Source organism: Corylus avellana, chromosome ca2 (genome assembly GCF_901000735.1).
Source record: "Corylus avellana chromosome ca2, CavTom2PMs-1.0".
In the NCBI taxonomy this organism is placed as follows: Eukaryota; Viridiplantae; Streptophyta; class Magnoliopsida; order Fagales; family Betulaceae; genus Corylus; species Corylus avellana.
In genome coordinates this window covers 15858952-15878760 of record NC_081542.1, presented here as the reverse complement: position 1 = coordinate 15878760, position 19809 = coordinate 15858952, and the positions used below count along the sequence as shown (strand labels likewise).

The 19809-nt window shown below is 34.7% G+C and overlaps 1 protein-coding gene across 1 annotated transcript; it reads left to right on the top strand.

Moving 5' to 3' along the window:
• The first annotated feature begins 4500 nt into the window (after positions 1-4500).
• On the top strand, positions 4501-6230 carry LOC132171520 (uncharacterized). The gene has a single exon (XM_059582854.1). The coding sequence runs from the start codon at positions 4656-4658 to the stop codon at positions 5055-5057; it is 402 nt and encodes a 133-aa protein (XP_059438837.1). The 5' UTR covers positions 4501-4655; the 3' UTR covers positions 5058-6230.
• Positions 6231-19809: the final 13579 nt, after the last annotated feature.

Below are 19809 nucleotides of genomic sequence, written 5' to 3'. Positions count from 1 at the left end.
TATATATATATATATATATATATATATATAAAAAAAAAATTTAATCTTGCTTATGAAATGAATTCTCTTTATTTTACTTGAAATTGGATAGGGTTGTGTTGTGTTGTGGTGTGGTGTCTATTTGGAGTTTTTTTTTTTTTTTTTAATTGGGAAATTAAGAAATAAATGCAAATCTCAAGCCCACCTCAGAGGAATTTATGTTTAGTTAAAGTTCACACCTAAAGTTGTTGATTCCTTTTGTGTGGCGATTGGGAAGGTCTTGGGGAAATTCCTCTTCCTTGGAAGAGATATTCATACTATAACGGATGGTTGGTTTGGTGGATTTGAATATTAATTTATGGTACGTTTTAGGAATTAAATTGCTATTATTGGGAATCCAAGGAGTTTAAACACAATCATCATTCATATTCATTAGTTTTGTGATAATACTTATTTTTTCACTAGAATATAATCAAAATTGCTAAAATATACACTATGTATTTAAAAAAGTAAACATAAAATGAAAAACACTCTTGGGTTGTAGAACCACCACAGGAGTGGTTACGGCCACCTCTAATAGCATTGAGAGGCAGGGAGGGGATCTCACCACTCCCGTGGTTTTGCCAAGGAGTGGTCAGCCACACATAAAAAGTTATGTGTTTTTTTTTTAAAAAAATAAAAAATAGAATAGGGTTGCAAAAAAAAAAAAATTTGAAAAGCATTTTCCTCTCATATTTTTTAGAGGAAAATTTATCCTCTTTGTAAGGGAATAATTATTTTCATGGGAATAGATATTTTGCATATCAAATATGCCCTTACATTTGCTCAAGCATATATAATGCTTAATGGATTAAGATCTTGTGCAATGAAGCTATCCTATTGCAATATAAGAGTCTGCTCGAACTCCGCCTATTCAAGCCATCTAAGCAAGCAATCAAGGACTGAATTGGCCGAACACCCGCCCAAACTGCTTCTCAAATAAGGCTGCCAATTGTAATATAATATGACAACCTGATTACACGGGAGCTAAATCCATGCTTATATATGTATTTATATATTAGTGTTTTGGATAATTTTGTAGCCGCCGTACGTAGCCATCTTTTTCCTAGTCCAATATTGAGGTCCATGATATTGTCCAATTGGCTTTCCTTCTATTTCACAGGTCCCATTTCTCCTCTTTGTCGTTTTGATGAAAGAGATTCTTAATTGGTTGTTATCAGCTTGAAGCATGCATGTATTTGCTCCACAGAAAAGACTCAAAGATTACAGAATAATTAGCTAGAGGATTAATTGAAAGTCAAGAGTGTGATGGCCGGTATTTAATTGAAGTAGGAGATTTTAGTTAGAGCCGAAAGAGACTACGCAGAATAAATGAAATTTGAAAACAACCCGTCAATTGGTTTGGAATTGTCAAAGTCTTCTTCATATGATTTTCCATCCCCAAACTTTAAGAAAAATATCTGATATTACGTCAATGGTTTTGCCATGTGCCTTGTCTTTTCATTGGGTGACTATGGAATCCAATAAAGTTTGCATTATATATAAATGTCTCCCACCTATTAACTAAAATTTAAATAAATTTTAGACAAGTAGATTAAATGCTCTTACAATAAGAAATTCAGTCACATTATATAAAGAGAAATACTACGATTTTTCTTAGTGTTTTCTTATATATATATATATATATATATATTATTTTCTAAAAGTATATATATATATATGAGGGGCCAATGGAGTAATTTTTTTTTTCCTTAAAACAATATTCATGTAAAATAATAATAATAATAATAATAAAAAACATAAGGAGAAACGTACCGTATCATTAATCTAATGCAAAATCAGATTTATTGCAATATATATCTCCCCTAGCATCTTTGGCCACGCACCATCTTATGTCAGCATCCTTGTGTGTGATGCAGGGAAATAAAAAATAAATTAAAAAAAAAAAAGCACCGACATAAGGAAAAAAAAATACAAATACATCAATTAGCAGTCACAATTAATCCATTTAATATACAATTAAATATTTTACAAATTGTGATTCAAAGATTGTTAGGATTGATGAGATGCTTTGACTTGCTCCATTGATCAATGACAGCACAATTTTATTATTCCTAGTTTGGTAGTACATCATTTATTATTATTTTTTTTTTTCTGTTTTGTTTAATCATCACCCCCAATAATGTTCTTAATTATTTGCACATGGCACGTAGACAGCAACAATTCCTTTACCAAGACACGAAAAGTATAAATTATTGTTAGGCTTCAATTGGGCCACTACACTTATGACTTCTTGTTATAGTGGATAAAGATGCATCAACAAATAATAAAAATCATAAAGATGCTCAAACACAAGCCAAAAACCACTACTTCAAAATCAACCTTTTCAATTATAGAAAACCCATCTCATCAATTCACATCATGCCAAACTAATTATAGGACGTATTGGCGGGTTTATCTTAAACAAGTTTTATCGCAGTTAAAACAACAGACGTACATGTATTTGCCTTGTTTGGGAAGCAAGATTTTTCAACTCAAACTCAAATTTTTTTCTAAATTCATGTTTGACAATTTTCTAAACTCAACTCAACTAAAAAAATTTCAACTTTAACTCAAAAGTTTTCAACCCAATTAATAAAGATTGAAAATAAATAAATTTAGGATGATCGAAACATCTCAGGTGGTGGCTGGACCACCCTTTAAGAATCTAAGGGTGACCGATCCACCTCCTAGGGGAGGATCGGCCTCCCCCAAAGGCCGAAGTTAATGGGGGGTAGCCGAGCCATCCTCCACCCCGTCTAATTTGAAGGTGACAAGAAATGGCTAGGGGTGGCCAAACTACCTCCATTAGTTTTGGAGGTGGTCAATCCACGCACTACGGGTGGATCAACCATGCCCAAGTAACCATTGGGGTGGCTCAACCACTCCCAAACAGTTTTTGGGATAGCTAAATCGCTATTGGGGGTGGCTTGACTATCCCCATTAGTTTCGGGGGTGGCTCTGGTGGTGACTCAACCACCTTTAGACACTTAGGGGTGGATCATCGATCGATCCACCCCTTGGTGGTAGTTTGACCACCCCTAGGGGTGGTTCAAAATTGCCCATTTTTAAAAAAAATAAAAAATAAAAAATAAATTTTTTTTAATATTTTAATAATTTTTTAAATTATATGTATTTTTATAATTTTTACTTAATTTTATCGATTACCACTCAAACATAATCTCAATTCTTTTTTTCTTTGATATCCACACTAAAAAAAAACTCAAAAATAAATTGAGTTCAAAACCAAAAAATAGCATTCGGCAGGTTTTTTGAAGAAAGCGGTGACGATTACATCTAAAAATTAGATTGAACAATCAAATTTTTTTCTTAAATAAAAAAAAAAAAAAAAAACCATTTAATGAGCGAAAACTACTTTTGAAAAGTTTGGCAAAAACAGAGCTTTGCAAAAAGTCAAAGAGACATGTTATTGTGTGGTCATCGAGACACCATAGCTTTTGGATACCGCAAAGGGCCTGAAACTTGAGGCTTTGCCGATGGATGAGATCATCATCATCATCATCATATTGTGATTATCTAGAATGATAGGGTATTAACATTTATTTTATTATATAATTCTAGTTAGTTTTAGAGTAATATAAGATTAATTGATGTGATGTGTTTTAAATAATTTATTTTATATTTTTTTAAGTAACTAACATAAAAAAAAAAACTACAGATTACGTCAATCAATAAAAATAAGCGTAAAAAATAACATTACGTCAATCAATGATTCATGAATACTGGCTAGCACGTAGTAGTGATCCAACTACCTATTTTTTCCTCTCATCTCTTCCAATTCACGCTTATAGTTATATGCATCCAAAGTCCTCTCTATTTTAGTTGAAAACAGTTAAAATTTTATTTTGTTGCATCTAATTATAAATATATAAGATTTATAATAATAGTTAGAAAACATTTCACAAAGAATCCCTAAATTATTACTCAATTTAAAAAGACTTTCTTAAATTTTAAAACTTCTTAATTTTACCATTCAAACTTTCAATTTGATGTAATGTACTCCCTTCGTCAGTTTTTAAACGTTAAAAGTGATAAAATAGCCTTTATACCCCTTAAACTTTTATAAAATTCTAAATTTACTCTTAATTTCATATTTATTTATTTTTTTAAAAAAAGTTATTAAAAAAAAAGGGTCAATGGGTTTGGTCTTTTTTTAAAAAATAAATAAAAAAAATTCAAGGATAATTTGATTTTTTAATCATTTCTGTTTAGGGTTAATGGCAAAACTTGACGAAATGTGATAAATTGCGTTAAATTAAAAGTTGAAAGAGTAAAATTAAAAAAATTTAAAATTTGAGGATCTTCTCTAATGGCTCAATATCCTAGTTAAATTAAAATTAAAAAAAAAAAAAAAATACCATTGGTCCTTGTCTGGCACGTGTCATGTCCGGCCTCATTAAATAAGAACAACGGCATCCGTGAGAAATGCAGGTACGTAGTAGCATCTCTCATTTATGATCACCACCCCCTCCTTTCCTACTAATTATCCGCACATATTACTTATTGGCCGAATTTGATATATATATATATATATATATGAATGCATATCTTTATGCCTCACCCACCTCTCTTTCTCTCACTTGAGCGAGCTAGAGAGAAGGCAAGGGAGAACAAAAATGGAAGGTGTATCGGCGAGCATGTACAAGGGGCTGAGAGGGTACTGGAGGAGGAGAGACTACGAGAAGCTCAATGGGTCGGGTCGGAGGCGAAGGGCGAGGGTGGAGCTGGGCTCGACTCGTCGGAGGCGGTTCTGGCGGATCAAGACCGCGCCGAAGCTTCGGCGCCTGAGAGCGTCTTCGCCCAAGAAGCTCTTGCGGTGGCTTCGAGACTGGTACGTCAACATGATGCTGCGATTGGCTAACTCCCGGGCGTTCACTGCCGGAGTCGCCGGAGGATACGGTGGGGCCACGTGCGATGCGATTGGTGGGTTCGCGAGGGCCCCATCTAAGGAGTACGATGAGAAGGTGATCGTTCAGATCTACAAGAGTGTCGTGATGCCGCAGGGCATCGCGATGTAGCAGAACTTGGCTCAGAACGGTACTTTCTCTTTTGTCTTTTGTTGGGTGAATAACCAGACGGTAATTTAAATTAATTACGGGTATTGTTTTGCATCAGCACAGATTTGATTAAGTGCAGCAAATCATGCAAATTGATCTCGGTAATTCAACATAAAAATTAAGAAAATTTATTTTCCACTTTATTTTTTTTTGTTGCTATTTTTATTTTTAATGATGTTCTTGTCATTGTAAGTTGTAACAATAACTGATAAGTGATCATCCGTTGTAAAAATGCTAAATCTGAAATATTATCTGACTTCTTACTAATAATAATTAGTTGGAACTTGAACGCTTTTTAGTAATAATTAGTTATATTTAAAGGGTATTTTTGTCCTTTCACTTTTTGATAAGTAAATAATATTTCTTCTACCCAATATTATCTAGTTCAAATGAACTAAAAAATATCCTAATTTTATTATTTTATGTCAAAATATAGTCCATAATTAAATTTAGGAAAATATTTATCGAAATAATTAAGTTAGCGGTTGAGGCGTTAAAAGTCAGCTAGATAATAGACTACCATATAATCTTATATAAAAACTTATAATAAAAGTTTTAGGACTAATAAATTGACTTCTAATCATGTGTAATTGATTTTTTTTGGCACTTGGGACCAATAAATACATTATATAATAGAGGAATATATGATCATGGGTGCAAGTCACTTTGATTTGACTCCATCTTAAAGACATTTGTTATTAATTCATCCAAAAAAAAGAAAAGACCCAAAAAAAAAAAAAAAAAAACAAAAACAAAACAAAACACAAAGAGTATAATTTTAGTTAAGGTGGGGGAACAAGCAATGACCGGTAATAATTTTAGTTAAGGTGGGGGAACAAGAAATGACTGGTAATAATCATGGCCATATATTCCCATTTTTCAAAACAATTTAAAAAAACTTCACAAAAACCGCAGTTTAATTATTTTTCTATTTTATTTTAAATTTAACTTTGATTAAAAAGACTCTATAAATAACAAGATCCAAAAAAAGTGAAAACTATTTAGTTTTTTAAGTTTATGTATTCATTAATCTTCCCATAATTAAGAAAGAATTAAGAAAAAATAAACAAATATAGTAGAAAAAAATGTAGAGAGTTTGGTGTTCAATTCATTTTAAAAGCGACTCTCCAAATTTTTTTAAAAAAAAGAAAAAAAAAAAAGAAAAAAGAGTTTTTCTCTTCAATTTTTCTGTTAATAGTTCAATAGGAATACTGTAAGCGGTCTTTCTCAAAAAAAAAAAAAAAATACTGTAAGCGGTCTAAAACTTGTTCGGACAGATGAATCTTATTAGGAAAATAAAATTATTAAAGTTTTTTTTTAAAATTTTTTTTGAACCTTTTAAAAAGTGGATAAGGTGAATTCACCCAATTGGATTTTGGCTTGTGAGCTGTGACCCAATTGAAATCTGGCTGGAATTTTGTGGTAGTCGTGGGAAGTGAGTCATCTTAAGATTGGGAATCCTTATTGAATGTGTTTACCAGATTTCAAGGAGTATTGTCCAATGGAAATGCCAGATTTCATTGGGATATGATTTTGGTGATCGATTGCATTCCCTCTTTTCCGTTGGTCAAACACATGCATACATATTTTTAAAATACTTGAGCATTTTTATATTAATCTTATTAAAAAAAGACATAAATTTTCTTTAAACTGGTCTGGTTCCTCCAACCCATGTAAAATAGTACAAAGTGTCTGTAACTACTATTTCCTCCAGAGTTGGAGGAAATTTCTGTCCTTAAAAAAGCAGGTTAAATTTTTGATCCTTTCAATATAATTTTTATTTCTCAACTATTGCTTTCCAACATAATATACTTCAGAGTAATGCTATAATCTTCCTAGAGTCATCCCAAATGTGATGTAACTTTTAAAATCACTAATAGATCAAAAGTTAATAATCACATCTCAAATTCAACGGTAATTTTAAAAGTCACATCACATTTGAGATGACTATAAGAAGATTCTAAGAAAACTTATAGCATTACTCTATACTTCAAATATCCTTTACACGTACTCAATTAGTAGGACGCAGCCTTTAATTAAAAATTAAAAATTTTTTAAAAAAAAAAAAAAAAAAAGGAAGGAATTTTGTTGCCAAAGAATTGGATCAATATCATTATGCAATCAAACAATTTTCTTCATCAGCAATGATTATCTTTTCTCCCATTTGGAAGGAAAAGGTAATCCCACTCACTATAAAGTGAGGATGGGAAATGGATGGAGATGATTAAAATTGAGAGGTACAAACCCATGATTGTCATCCCTAACAATATCTTTTACATGTTTTTTTTTTTTAATTATTTTTACTCTTTAGCAAAAAATAAAAGTATATAATAAACAATTTTAATCATCAAATACTCAAAGCGACTCACTTTTTATAAAAAAGTTTTATTAAACGAACCCGCTCCATTTCTAAATGACAATCTCATATAATGGATTGAAATGAGTTTTGATTTTTTGTAAAAGAAAAGTGAAGAAAGATGTTTGGTAATGTAAAAAAAAGCGCTTTTGACTTTTTTTAGACGACAAAAAATAATAAATAAATAAATAATAGAGAGGGACTTTTGCTAAAACTCTTGACATGAGCTTGTTTAGAATTCGATTGGGTCAGTAGAATCTTTATTTTCCATAATATGAGCTAACTACAATTATATAGTTTTCTTACATAATCTTTCATATGCTTTTTATTTTTTGGTCATTTGACTACATAAGGATCCAATTATTTTGTTTGTAAAAATGGTTTGGCATTCCCCTTTCTAAATATCTTATCTTTATAATTTTCTTACTTTATTATCATGTTTTATGTTGTTTGTTGATTATGTTTTGCATATTAAACATTGTGTGATCAATTTAATTTGCTTTCATATTTAAAATATATGTTCGCTCATCTTAGAATGTTAATGATCAGTTATAATATGGGAATTCTTTTGTACAATTTTTCAATTTTCAAAAGAAATTTGTAAAGTAAAAACAGATAAGAAAATTATATGTTTGCCTTTTTCAAAGAAACATTAGTTTGAGAGAAATTAAGCAAGATGTTTTCTTTATTGTTTTTATTTTTCTTATTTTTGGAAAAGAATCCAAAAAAAAAAAAAAAAAACTAGGTTTCTGTCTTTATAATGCCCGGAAAAGATAATAAAAGAATAATATAATAAACAAAGAAAAAAAAAACAAGACTCCCTATTTCTCAAGTTTCTGTCTTTTGAATGTCTGAAAAAATTATAAAATAATAATTTTAAGAAAAAAAAAATGATGGAAATGTTTATTTATTTAAAAACTAGTGATATTAACGTCATGTTGGAGGCGTTGACAGGGCCTGATGACATCCTAATCATTGAAAAACTAGTGATATTAACGAAGTGAGACAATAGACAGAACATGCCATGAGACGTAAGAGGACAGTGGGTGGATGATTAAGTTTTTGTTTATTAAGACATGTTGGAGGTTTAATGTCCTTAATTTTACAGTCATTTTCTTGAAAAGCATCAGGATCATTAAGAAACTCAAGAGATTAGGAAATGTTGTTCATATTTCACTGAGAAACAATCTCCAGTTGTCGTTTTGTCCATGAGATAATTAGGATTAAGGTCGTTTTGTTAAACCTTGGAAAATATTAGTAGTTAATTAATATAATAATCATTTAGTCTGAGTCAAGGCCCATTTGCTATTCTCCAACCCCATCAGTTTGTAGGGCTCGGCTGCGTGTCGTATTCCTTAACCTCAACCGGTGAACTATATTAAAAAAAATAAAAATAAATAAATAAATAAATAAAGGTTGGTTTGATAAAGTTGTGAGAAACAAATTAATTAATAATTGATTTGCTGGAGGTTACATTAAAAAACTCAAACATTGACAATATATTTTTTACAAAATAAATAAATAAATAAAATGGTGTTGCTCAATGGTGGTGATCTAGCAGCCTGGCCTTGTTTGTTAAACAAGGTCTTTTCTACTGTACTGTTTACATTAAAATAATAATAATAATAATAATGATTAGTATAGAAAAATAAAAAAATTGTATTGAAAAGTACAAAATTTTATTTTGTAATTATTTTTTTATTTAAATAGTAGTAAAAAGTGAATTATGTGATATAAAAAGTAAGAATATTTTAATGTTATTTTTTTTGAAAAAATGAGAAGAATAATGTGATGGTGTTTACTGTTTGGTGTTGTTTAACAAACACCACCCATGTGCTGCTGCCAAATCTGTTTGGCAGCCACCACCGTAAGGTAGCCATATCTTTCGGCTCGCTATTGTGGGCCACCACATTATGGCTACGGCACCAACCTAATCCTTTTTATTTTATTTTTTATTTATTTATTTATTTTTTTTTTTAAAGCTGTTTTTTCATACGTAGTATTAACAATTCCTTACACTTAAGGATCTGTTTGGAATTACGGTTTCAATAAGTGCGATTTTAAAAATTGTATTTTTAAAAATTGCGTTTTTAAAATCGCTACTTTTTAAAATTGAAAAGACGTTTGGTAAAACATGTTAAAAAAATACATTTTTTATCAAATATTTGTTATGCAAAATTATGATTTTGGTTTAAATTCGTGTTTGTTTAAATAAGCACCCCTAGTCTGCTTATAAAAATAACATTTTTTTTTCTTATTTTTAATTAAGTGTTTTTTAAATCACAATGCAAACGCCTTATAGTTTGCGATATATTTTAAAAACATAGATTATTCTTATGAAATCGCAATCCCAAACACATCCGAAGAAAAAAAAAAAAATTGTACATAGTTAATCTGCACCATTTAATAAATACAATATTAAGTTAAGATAGCATTTTAAAAAAAATTAAAAAAAAAAGCTTTATTTTCGTTGGCTTCTTTTTTTTTTTTTGGGTGTTTTGTCTTGTAACTTTTAAGCAAGCTAAGCAGATGAAAGTGAATGTAGATGGTAGAGGGATGGGATTGGTTCAGACCTTTTTTAGGCTAAAACTGAACAAAAAAAAACAAAAAGGTAGCCATAAAAACAAGTGGGCTTCTGCTATTTTTTGCACAACGATTGGGGAGCATTGGGTATGAGTTGGGCTGCTATTCAATCAAGGCCTGGCAGCAGAGCATTGTTTGATGTTTGTTTTATTTGTTGTGTTGTGTTGCATCAACACAAAAAAGTCAAACAACATATACATAAATAAAATAGAACCGGAGAGGATCCTAATTCTTCTTGCTTGCTGAGTTCAATTAGAACCGCCAATTAATGTTGGATTGCCTAGCACTACAGTATTAAATGAATTACATATTTTGTGTTGGGTTTTTTCGTACCATTAAAAATTGTCAACTCTAAATATCATATGTTGGGCTTGAATTGTGCAGAGTCAAGAGTATAATAAATTACCATAAATCACTAATTTCTTGTTAAGTTTGTGTCCAATTCGCAATTTTGCCACCAATAAGTGTAATATGTCTTGAATCTATCCTTTTGTTGGAATGAAATGCTCCTTCATGTGGTTTGCTCCAACAAATGTTCTTCCCTCCTTTAGGAGATTCTCAAACTGATACTTGCAGTTTTGGTTTACCATTTTAAAAAAAGGTGTTGCATGTAGGATGACAAATAAAAGTTTGTATGGGAAAATTTTGACAAGTGTACATTTTTTAAAGAAAGAAGTGTTGCTCCACGGTGGCGGCAGCCACCATGGTGGTGATCTTGCAGCCTCTATGCTGCTACCAAATTTGGGGTCCGTTTGGCAAACTTTTTATAAAAAAAAACTATTCACCCCTTTTTTTTTTTTTTTTTCTAAAAAATTAAAAATCAATATCAAAACATTATTACTGTTTTTCACTTTTTATATCATATCATTCACTTTTTATTACTATTCAAATAAAAAAAATCATTACAAAACAAAACTTTTTTACTTATCAATACAAAAACTTCAAAATTTTATACCACATCAATCAATGTCAACTACAGTATCTAAGACAAAAGAGTTTGCCAAACGAATCTTTGTTCGACGGCCACCACAGGGGGTAGCTATTTCTTTTGCTCGCCATTGTGGGGCAACCACATTATGGCTACAACACCACCCTAATCTGTATTTTCATACATAGTATTAATTAACCAATCCCTACAATTGAAGAAAAAAAAATTGGACATAGACAATCTGTGTTATGCGTGCCTTGAAAGTTATGGTGGACCCAACTGGTTTTTGATTTATTTACAAGTTTGTCTTGTACTTGGATTCCTTCTCCTAGTTGGAGTTGGAAGGCTTGTCCCACACTTATTGGGATTCCTTTTGGCTCTTGGAGATTTCCACCGACTTTGCCTAGTATATAAAGGCATGAGCTCCTTATGTTTTTGTGTGCCAAAAGCAATTAAGAGAAAGAAAAGGTGAGAGCAAGAAAAAGAGAGAGTTTTCTTTTCCCCTTTTGTTATTATTCTCCTTAGGGCAAAGTGAGAATTGGGTGTATTTGGAGCTTTGGGTTTGAGTGGTTTTCTCACCCTGTTACTCTCTTGTACTCATCTTTTGATAGTGAATTTTCTCTGGGTCGTCTCCGCCAGTGGATGTAGGCTTGTTAAGCCGAACCACTTAAATCTTTGTGTCGTGTGTGATTGCTTATCTTTATTATTCCGCATTCTTTTTTATTTTTCGCATCTCACGGGTCTTGGGAAATAGGATTAATTTCCTAACAACTGGTATCAGAGCTGTTGGTTCGAGTGGGAGCGATGGCAGGTGAAGAAGGAAAGATGGGAATCGAGAAATTCGACGGCAAAGATTTTGGGTATTGGAAGGTACAGATTGAAGACATTCTTTATGGGAAGGATCTTCATCAACCTCTTTTGGAAAAACAACCCGACGACATGTATGATAGCGAGTGGGCTCTGCTTGATCGTAAAGCCCTAGCAGTTATCAGGTTATCACTGTCAAAATCAGTTGCACACAACTTTGTAAAGGAAAAGACCACAGCAGGTCTAATGAAGGCTTTGTCAAGCATGTACGAGAAGCCGTCGGCTAACAACAAGGTGCATCTGATGAAGAAATTGTTCAACCTAAAGATGGCGGAAGGAGCTTCGGTGGCACATCATCTCAATGAGTTCAACACCATCACAAATCAATTATCCTCGGTGGAAATTAATTTTGATGATGAGGTTCGTGCGTTGATCGTCTTGGCATCTTTGCCAAATAGCTGGGAAGCAGTGAGGATGGCTGTGAGTAACTCTGTAGGAAAGAGTAAATTGAGCTATGAAGACGTCAGGGATTTGATTCTCAGTGAAGAGGTTCGCAGAAGAGATGCGGGTGAAGCCTCTTGTTCTGGTGCTGCTTTAAACCTCGAGACTCGGGGTAGAGGACAAGACAGAAACTCTGTGAGGGGCAGATCTAAGTCCAGGAAGGGTAGGAGCAAATCCAGGTTTGGACGACAACCTGAGTGTTGGAACTGTGGCAAGACAGGCCACTTCAAGAAGAACTGCAGAGAGCTGAAGAAGAAGACCGAAAATGACGCCGCAAATGTCGTGGCAACAGAAGAAGTGCACGATGCCCTACTTCTATCTGTTGACAGTTCTCTTGATTCTTGGGTATTGGACTCAGGAGCTTTTTTTCACACTACACCGATCCGTGAAGTTCTCGAAAATTATGTTGCTGGAGATTTCGGGAAGGTGTACTTGGCTAACGGAACGGCGCTGGATGTTGTGGGTATAGGCAATGTCGCATTAGAGTCCACAGTGACTCGGTATGGAAGCTACAAAATGTCAGGCATATCCCAGAGCTGAAAAAGAACCTGATTTCAGTAGGACAGCTTGATGATGAAGGGCATTCAATTCATTTCCACGGTGGAAAGTGGAAGGTTAGTAAGGGAGTCAGGATTTTGGCTCGTGGTCATAAGGTGAGTACTCTCTATATGACGACGAATAGCAGGGATACAATTGCTGTTGCAGATACGGGTGCTGACTCAAAATTATGGCACCTAAGGCTTGGGCACATGAGCGAGAAAGGGATGAAGGTACTTTTGTCAAAGGGGAAACTACCGGAGCTGAAGTCAGTTAAGTCTGATTTGTGTGAAGGCTGCATCCTAGGAAAGCAGAAGAAGGTGAGTTTCGCAAAGGTTGGCAGAACACCAAAGCCAGGAAAGCTGGAGTTGGTACACACGGATTTGTGGGGTCCCGCACCAGTGGCATCTCTTGGAGGCTCGCGGTATTACATCACATTTATTGATGACTCAAGCAGGAAGGTATGGGTTTACTTCTTAAAGCTTAAATCTGATGTATTTGAAGTTTTTAAGAAGTGGAAGGTCATGGTAGAGACAGAAACTGGTCTGAAATTGAAGTGTCTAAGATCAGACAATGGGGGAGAATACGAAGACGGGGGTTTCAAACAGTTTTGTGCAGTGAATGGGATTAGAATGGAAAAGACTATCCCAGGGACACCACAACAAAATGGCGTGGCTGAGCGCATGAACAGGACCCTCAATGAACGTGCAAGAAGTATGAGGTTGCATGCTGGACTACCGAAAACTTTCTGGGCGGATGCAGTAAGCACTGCTGCTTACTTAATAAACAGAGGACCATCAGTTCCTTTGGGCCATAGACTACCTGAAGAAGTCTGGAGTGGAAAGGAGGTAAATCTTTCTCACTTGAAAGTTTTTGGTTGTGTTTCGTATGTCTATATTGAATCTGATGCTCGTAGCAAGCTAGATGCTAAATCTAGAAAATGTTATTTCATTGGCTATGGGGATGAGGCATTTGGGTTTAGGTTTTGGGATGATCAAAACCGGAAGATCATTAGAAGTAGAAATGTTACTTTTAATGAGATGGTTGTGTATAAGAATAATTCAAGTGCAGAACCAGTAAGTACAGAGTCAGAGGCTGAGAAGCCTGAATTTAGCAACCTAGATGGAATTTCTAAAGGTCCAGCTCAGAAAAGGAATTCAGAAGTTGATAAGGATTCAGAAACTGAAGATGGTCTAGAAGTTGAAGAAACAGTAGATCAAGAGACTGAACAGGGTACACCGACAATGGCTGTCCGTAGATCTACTAGAACCATTAAATCTCCACAGCGTTTTTCACCCTCCCTATTTCATATTTTGTTAACGGATGGCGGTGAGCCAGAGACGTTTGTTGAAGCCTTGAAGGTTGAAGATTCAATCAAGTGGGAGTTAGCCATGAAGGATGAGATGGACTCATTATTGACTAACCAGACCTGGGAGCTGACTGAGTTGCCAGCAGATAAAAAGGCTTTGCACAACAAATGGGTGTTCAGAATAAAGGGTGAACATGATGGTAGCAAACGCTACAAGGCAAGATTGGTAGTCAAGGGATTCCAGCAGAAAGAAGGAATTGATTACACAGACATATTCTCTCAAGTGGTGAAAATGACAACCATCAGAATTGTGCTGAGCATTGTGGCGGCAGAGGACTTACATCTAGAGCAGTTAGATGTGAAGACGGCGTTCCTTCATGGTGAGTTGGAGGAAGAAATTTATATGCAGCAGCCACAGGGATTCGCAGTGCAGGGGAAGGAGAGTTTAGTGTGCAAACTGAGAAAAAGCTTGTATGGTCTGAAACAAGCTCCAAGACAATGGTACAAGAAGTTTGACAGTTTCATGTATAGTACTGGGTTCATGAGATGCAATGCAGATCATTGCTGCTATGTCAAGAGTTTTAAGAACTCTTACATTATTCTACTCCTGTACGTAGATGATATGCTCATTGCAGGGGCCAGTATGGAAGACATCAACAAGTTGAAGAACCAGCTGTCAAAGCAGTTTGCAATGAAGGATTTGGGTGCTGCTAAACAAATCCTTGGGATGAGAATCATCAGGGACAGGGCCAATAGTACACTGAAGATTTCACAGACAGAATATGTGAAGAAGATTCTCAGCAGATTTAGCATGAATGAAGCTAAGTCAGTGAGCACACCCTTGGGGAGTCACTTTAGACTAACCAAGGATCAGTCACCGAAGACGGATCAAGAGAAAGCATACATGAGCAAGGTACCTTATGCGTCAGCTATCGGAAGTCTGATGTATGCAATGGTCTGTACTAGACCGGATATTGCACATGCAGTAGGAGTTGTGAGTAGGTACATGAGTAATCCAGGGAAGCAACATTGGGAGGCAGTCAAGTGGATTTTGCGATATCTGAGAGGAACTTCAGATATGTCCCTTTGCTTCATAGGTGCAGAATTGAAGCTGCAGGGCTACGTGGATGCTGATCTAGCGGGTGATGTTGATAGCAGGAAAAGTACTACAGGGTTTGTATATACTCTAGGAGGTACTGCTGTGTGTTGGACCTCAAGGTTACAGAAAATTGTAGCCCTTTCCACTACAGAGGCGGAGTATGTAGCCGTGACAGAAGCTGGAAAGGAGATGGTTTGGCTACAAGGTTTTTTGGATGAGTTGGGAAAGAAGAATGAGAAGGGCGTTCTACACAGTGATAGTCAGAGCGCCATTTTTCTTGCGAAGAACCCAGCGTATCATTCAAGAACAAAGCATATACAGTTGAGGTATCACTTCATTCGATCTCTTCTTGAAAGTGGACAATAATTACTTGAGAAGATTCGTGGAACTGAGAATCCAGCAGACATGTTGACAAAAGGTGTGACTATTGAGAAATTGAAGCTGTGCGCAGCTTCAGTTGGTCTTCGAGCTTGAAGATAGGTGGAGGAGACATCCAGAGGAGATTCACTGTGTTGCGACTTGGTGGACTTCAAGTCAAGTGGGAGATTGTTATGCGTGCCTTGAAAGTTATGGTGGACCCAACTGGTTTTTGATTTATTTACAAGTTTGTCTTGTACTTGGATTCCTTCTCCTAGTTGGAGTTGGAAGGCTTGTCCCACACTTATTGGGATTCCTTTTGGCTCTTGGAGATTTCCACCGACTTTGCCTAGTATATAAAGGCATGAGCTCCTTATGTTTTTGTGTGCCAAAAGCAATTAAGAGAAAGAAAAGGTGAGAGCAAGAAAAAGAGAGAGTTTTCTCTTCCCCTTTTGTTATTATTCTCCTTTGGGCAAAGTGAGAATTGGGTGTATTTGGGGCTTTGGGTTTGAGTGGTTTTCTCACCCTGTTACTCTCTTGTACTCATCTTTTGATAGTGAATTTTCTCTGGGTCGTCTCCGCCAGTGGATGTAGGCTTGTTAAGCCGAACCACTTAAATCTTTGTGTCGTGTGTGATTGCTTATCTTTATTATTCCGCATTCTTTTTATTTTTCGCATCTCACGGGTCTTGAGAAATAGGATTAATTTCCTAACAATCTGCACCATTTAAAAAATACAATATTAAGTTAAGTTAGCATTTAAAAAATAATAAAGAAATGCTTTATTTTCGGGTTTTTTTTTTTTGAAGTGGGGGTGTGGGGCGTGGGGGGTGTTTTGTCTTGTAACTTTTTAAGCAAGCAGGCAGATGAAAGTGAACAGAAAAACAAAAAGGTAGCCATAAGAACAAGTGGGCTTCTGCTATTCTTTGCACAACGAGCAGGAGGGAAGAACTTGGGGCATTGGGTATGAGTTGGGCTAGCTGCTATTCATTCAACAAGGCCTGGCACCAGAGCGTTGTTTGTTTCATGTATTGTGCTGTGTTGCCTCAGCACAAAAAAGTCAAACAACATATACATTAATAAAATAGAACCGGAAAGGATCCTAATTCTTCATGCTTGCTGAGTTCAATTAGAACCGTCAATTAATGTTGGATCGCCTAGCACTACAAGATTAAATGAATTTGATATTTTGTGTTGGGTTTCTCTATCGCATTAAAAGTTGTCAACTCTAAATATTGCATATCGAGTTCGAATTGTGTGGAGTAAAGAGTATAAGACTATATAAGTAAACTCTAACTCGATTTATTTAATTAAACGAATCAAATTCTTCAACTATAAGTCGTTAATTTCGTGTTAAGTTTATGTCGAGGTCACAATTTTGCTGCCAATATTATATATATGGGCATAGCCTCTTTATTAAGTGTAATCTGTCTTGAATCTATCCTTTTTGTTGGAATGAAATGCTCCTTCATGCCGTTTGCTGCTCCTACAAAGTTCTTCTCCCTCCTTTAAGAGATTGTCAAATTGATGCTTGCAGCTTTGGTTTATCATTTATAAAGAGAAAAACTTGAGGCTCTTTGGGGCAGAACTACATGCATGTAGCTTGGAGGGCAGTGTCTTTCCCCCCAACTTTGAGCATATCATTTGCGAGTAATTTTACTCTTCACAAATATTTTACACTGATTAGCGTGGCGTGCATGTTAAATGGTTTTCCTTTTTTTTTTTCTTTTCTTTTCTTTTCTTTTTAAAGTGGCTGAAAAAGGAAGCCACTTAAAACACATAACACTAAATAATGTAAAATAAATGTGATAAATGAGTGTAAAGAATAGCAAACCATTTTTATCTCTCTCTTAACTTGTCACTCTCTAAAAGTCGCCGCTTCATGCAAACACTGACAACATGTAGTTTCTCACTCTCTCTCAACTTCGCCACTTCATGCAAACATCATCGTCATCACCGACACCGACTCTTAATGGTTAGCGTTTAAGAAACCATTTTGTTCGTGGACAGGCAGACGGTTTCTAAAATTACTTTCCGTTGGAGGGCAAATACGAGGTTAGGATAAGGTTCAAATCTACCTATATGGGGCGGTGCTCAGCCCAGGGCAAGCATTGTTGGCTTTCCGTGTGTATTTTGTTGTTAATTGCTATGTTGTGGCCTCTTTTCTTAGCCTTTGTTTTTTTTTTTTTTCTTTAGTTATCGAATACATTCATCCAAAAAAAAAAATCGTCACTTGTATAACTCAACCGAAACAACAATTAATAATAAGATTGACTCCCCTGAAGGTGGAATGAAAATGTTAAAAGAGGCCAAATGTGCTTCTGTATGTCATGAAATCATTAATCATGCAATATTTCTTAGCACCTAAGGAAACTAAATACCAACTACGCTTTTAATTTTTACATCTCACTTTCTAATGTGGAAATCGTACTTTTATTCTTTTCTTTTTTGTTTTGTTTTTTGTTTTTGTTTTGTCAAGTGAACGTGTCGATTAAGGTTTTGACGAGAATACAATTGGTGAGTTCCATATACGATGATCAATATTGACAATTGACAATGACCTGAGGCATACTCAGTCGTTTGAACTTTAAACTAAACCAAGCTTTCTTTTTTGTTTATTTTTCTTTCTGACCAACCAAACAAAGCTTAATAACACTCCATCTATGATCGAAGCAAAGGAGCATAAACATGGTTGATTCACTTTGCAACGGTCATCTTTCCTAATCGTGTAGGCTGAAGATTTAAACAAATTAAGATGGCTTGCTTGGGTCTAAATTTCTTGTTATTAATATTCACTAATAATAAGAAAGTTTGCAACGGTCATAGAATATTGCAGGCTAAGATTAAGAAGGAATTGGTCATGATCATCAGCTGCGTCTTTTTCTGATGTGATAAAAATGGGAAGCAGAAAGCAGAGGAATTGGGTCACTTTCTTAACCTTCTTTCCTCTTCGATCGTTTACTTCTGCACTTTCTAAAGCTCAAGTCCACGTAGTTGGTGGGTGGACTTGAGGTCAATATGTATTTATCTGGCCCTCCGTTTCTTTGGCTTTTGGTGAGCAATATTATAGCCGTTAAGAAAAGATCAATTCAATAACCAAATCCTTATCATTTTGACCAAAATCAAAGAAAAGAACGATTCTAAATTTTATGCCCTTCTGTTTGTTGGATAACTTTTCATATTACAGTCCTGTCCAATTAATGGAGCTTATATATTACTCGACCATTCTTTTTTCTTTTTCTTTTGTTTTTTATGAAGGCAGGAGATGACGAACAATTGTGACTATTCTACCTGAGCGTTACCATGGTAGCACTTATTTATTGAGAATTACTCAGGAGAGGCTTAAATGGCAAAAACCGTAGGCTGACTCAGCCCTATTAGGACTTTAGTGGATTCACAGGGAGATTAATACTAATTAAGCTTGTGTGAGTGATTCTCATTTGCGGAGATTCAAACACGTGTTGCCAGAGGCAGATACACACAGGTGTGGGCAAGCTCTGGTAAATTTTTTTCTAAATTTTTTTTAATTTTTTTTTTTTTAAAAAAAATTATGCCCAAATTTTCTACTAGTTCCTATATATAAAATAAACCCAAATTTCATATCTTTGACACTTTTAGCCCCTATAAAACACAGCTCAGCCCAAATTTCAGCCCAAAAATCAAAGTAAACAGAAGGAGATAGTGTTTTACACTACTTTTTACCTACCAGGCTACCACAAATTTTTTTTTTGCTTGTTCACTGTTGTTGGCTGCTACTACGCTGCAATTCTGTTTTGTGAAGCCTGTGATGAAAGTTCTCCTGTCTGAGCAGTAAGTCGTCTTCTGTATGCCGCATCTTTATTATATTTTATTATTTTATTTCTGCCCCTATTAAGATAAATTCCTGGATCCGCCGCTGCGCGTTGCTTGACTTTAATACCAAATAATACAAATATTAAGTAAAATTCACCATTGAAAATGGGTTAAGATCGTAACACGTCTTAATCGAATTTGAAAGCAAACTTTATCCTTTTACCTCCCTATGGGATGCAGTAATTAATGAGAGTTTGATGATCGTGATGCATTCACCTATAATTAAAAAGTTAAAAACCCCAACCCCATCGTGCATGTACATTAATTAGCCATTAGGCACATGATTTATTCGTGGTAATCAAAGAGATTTGCAACCATTAATTCTTCTAGAAGTAATACGAAATGTTTAATTAGTATTATCCACAATTAATTAATTATCATCCCA

What these genes read in the sequence shown, in the direction of transcription:
- LOC132171520 (XM_059582854.1), top strand. Translation starts at nt 4,656, where the DNA reads ATGGAAGGTGTATCGGCGAGCATGTACAAGGGGCTGAGAGGGTACTGG.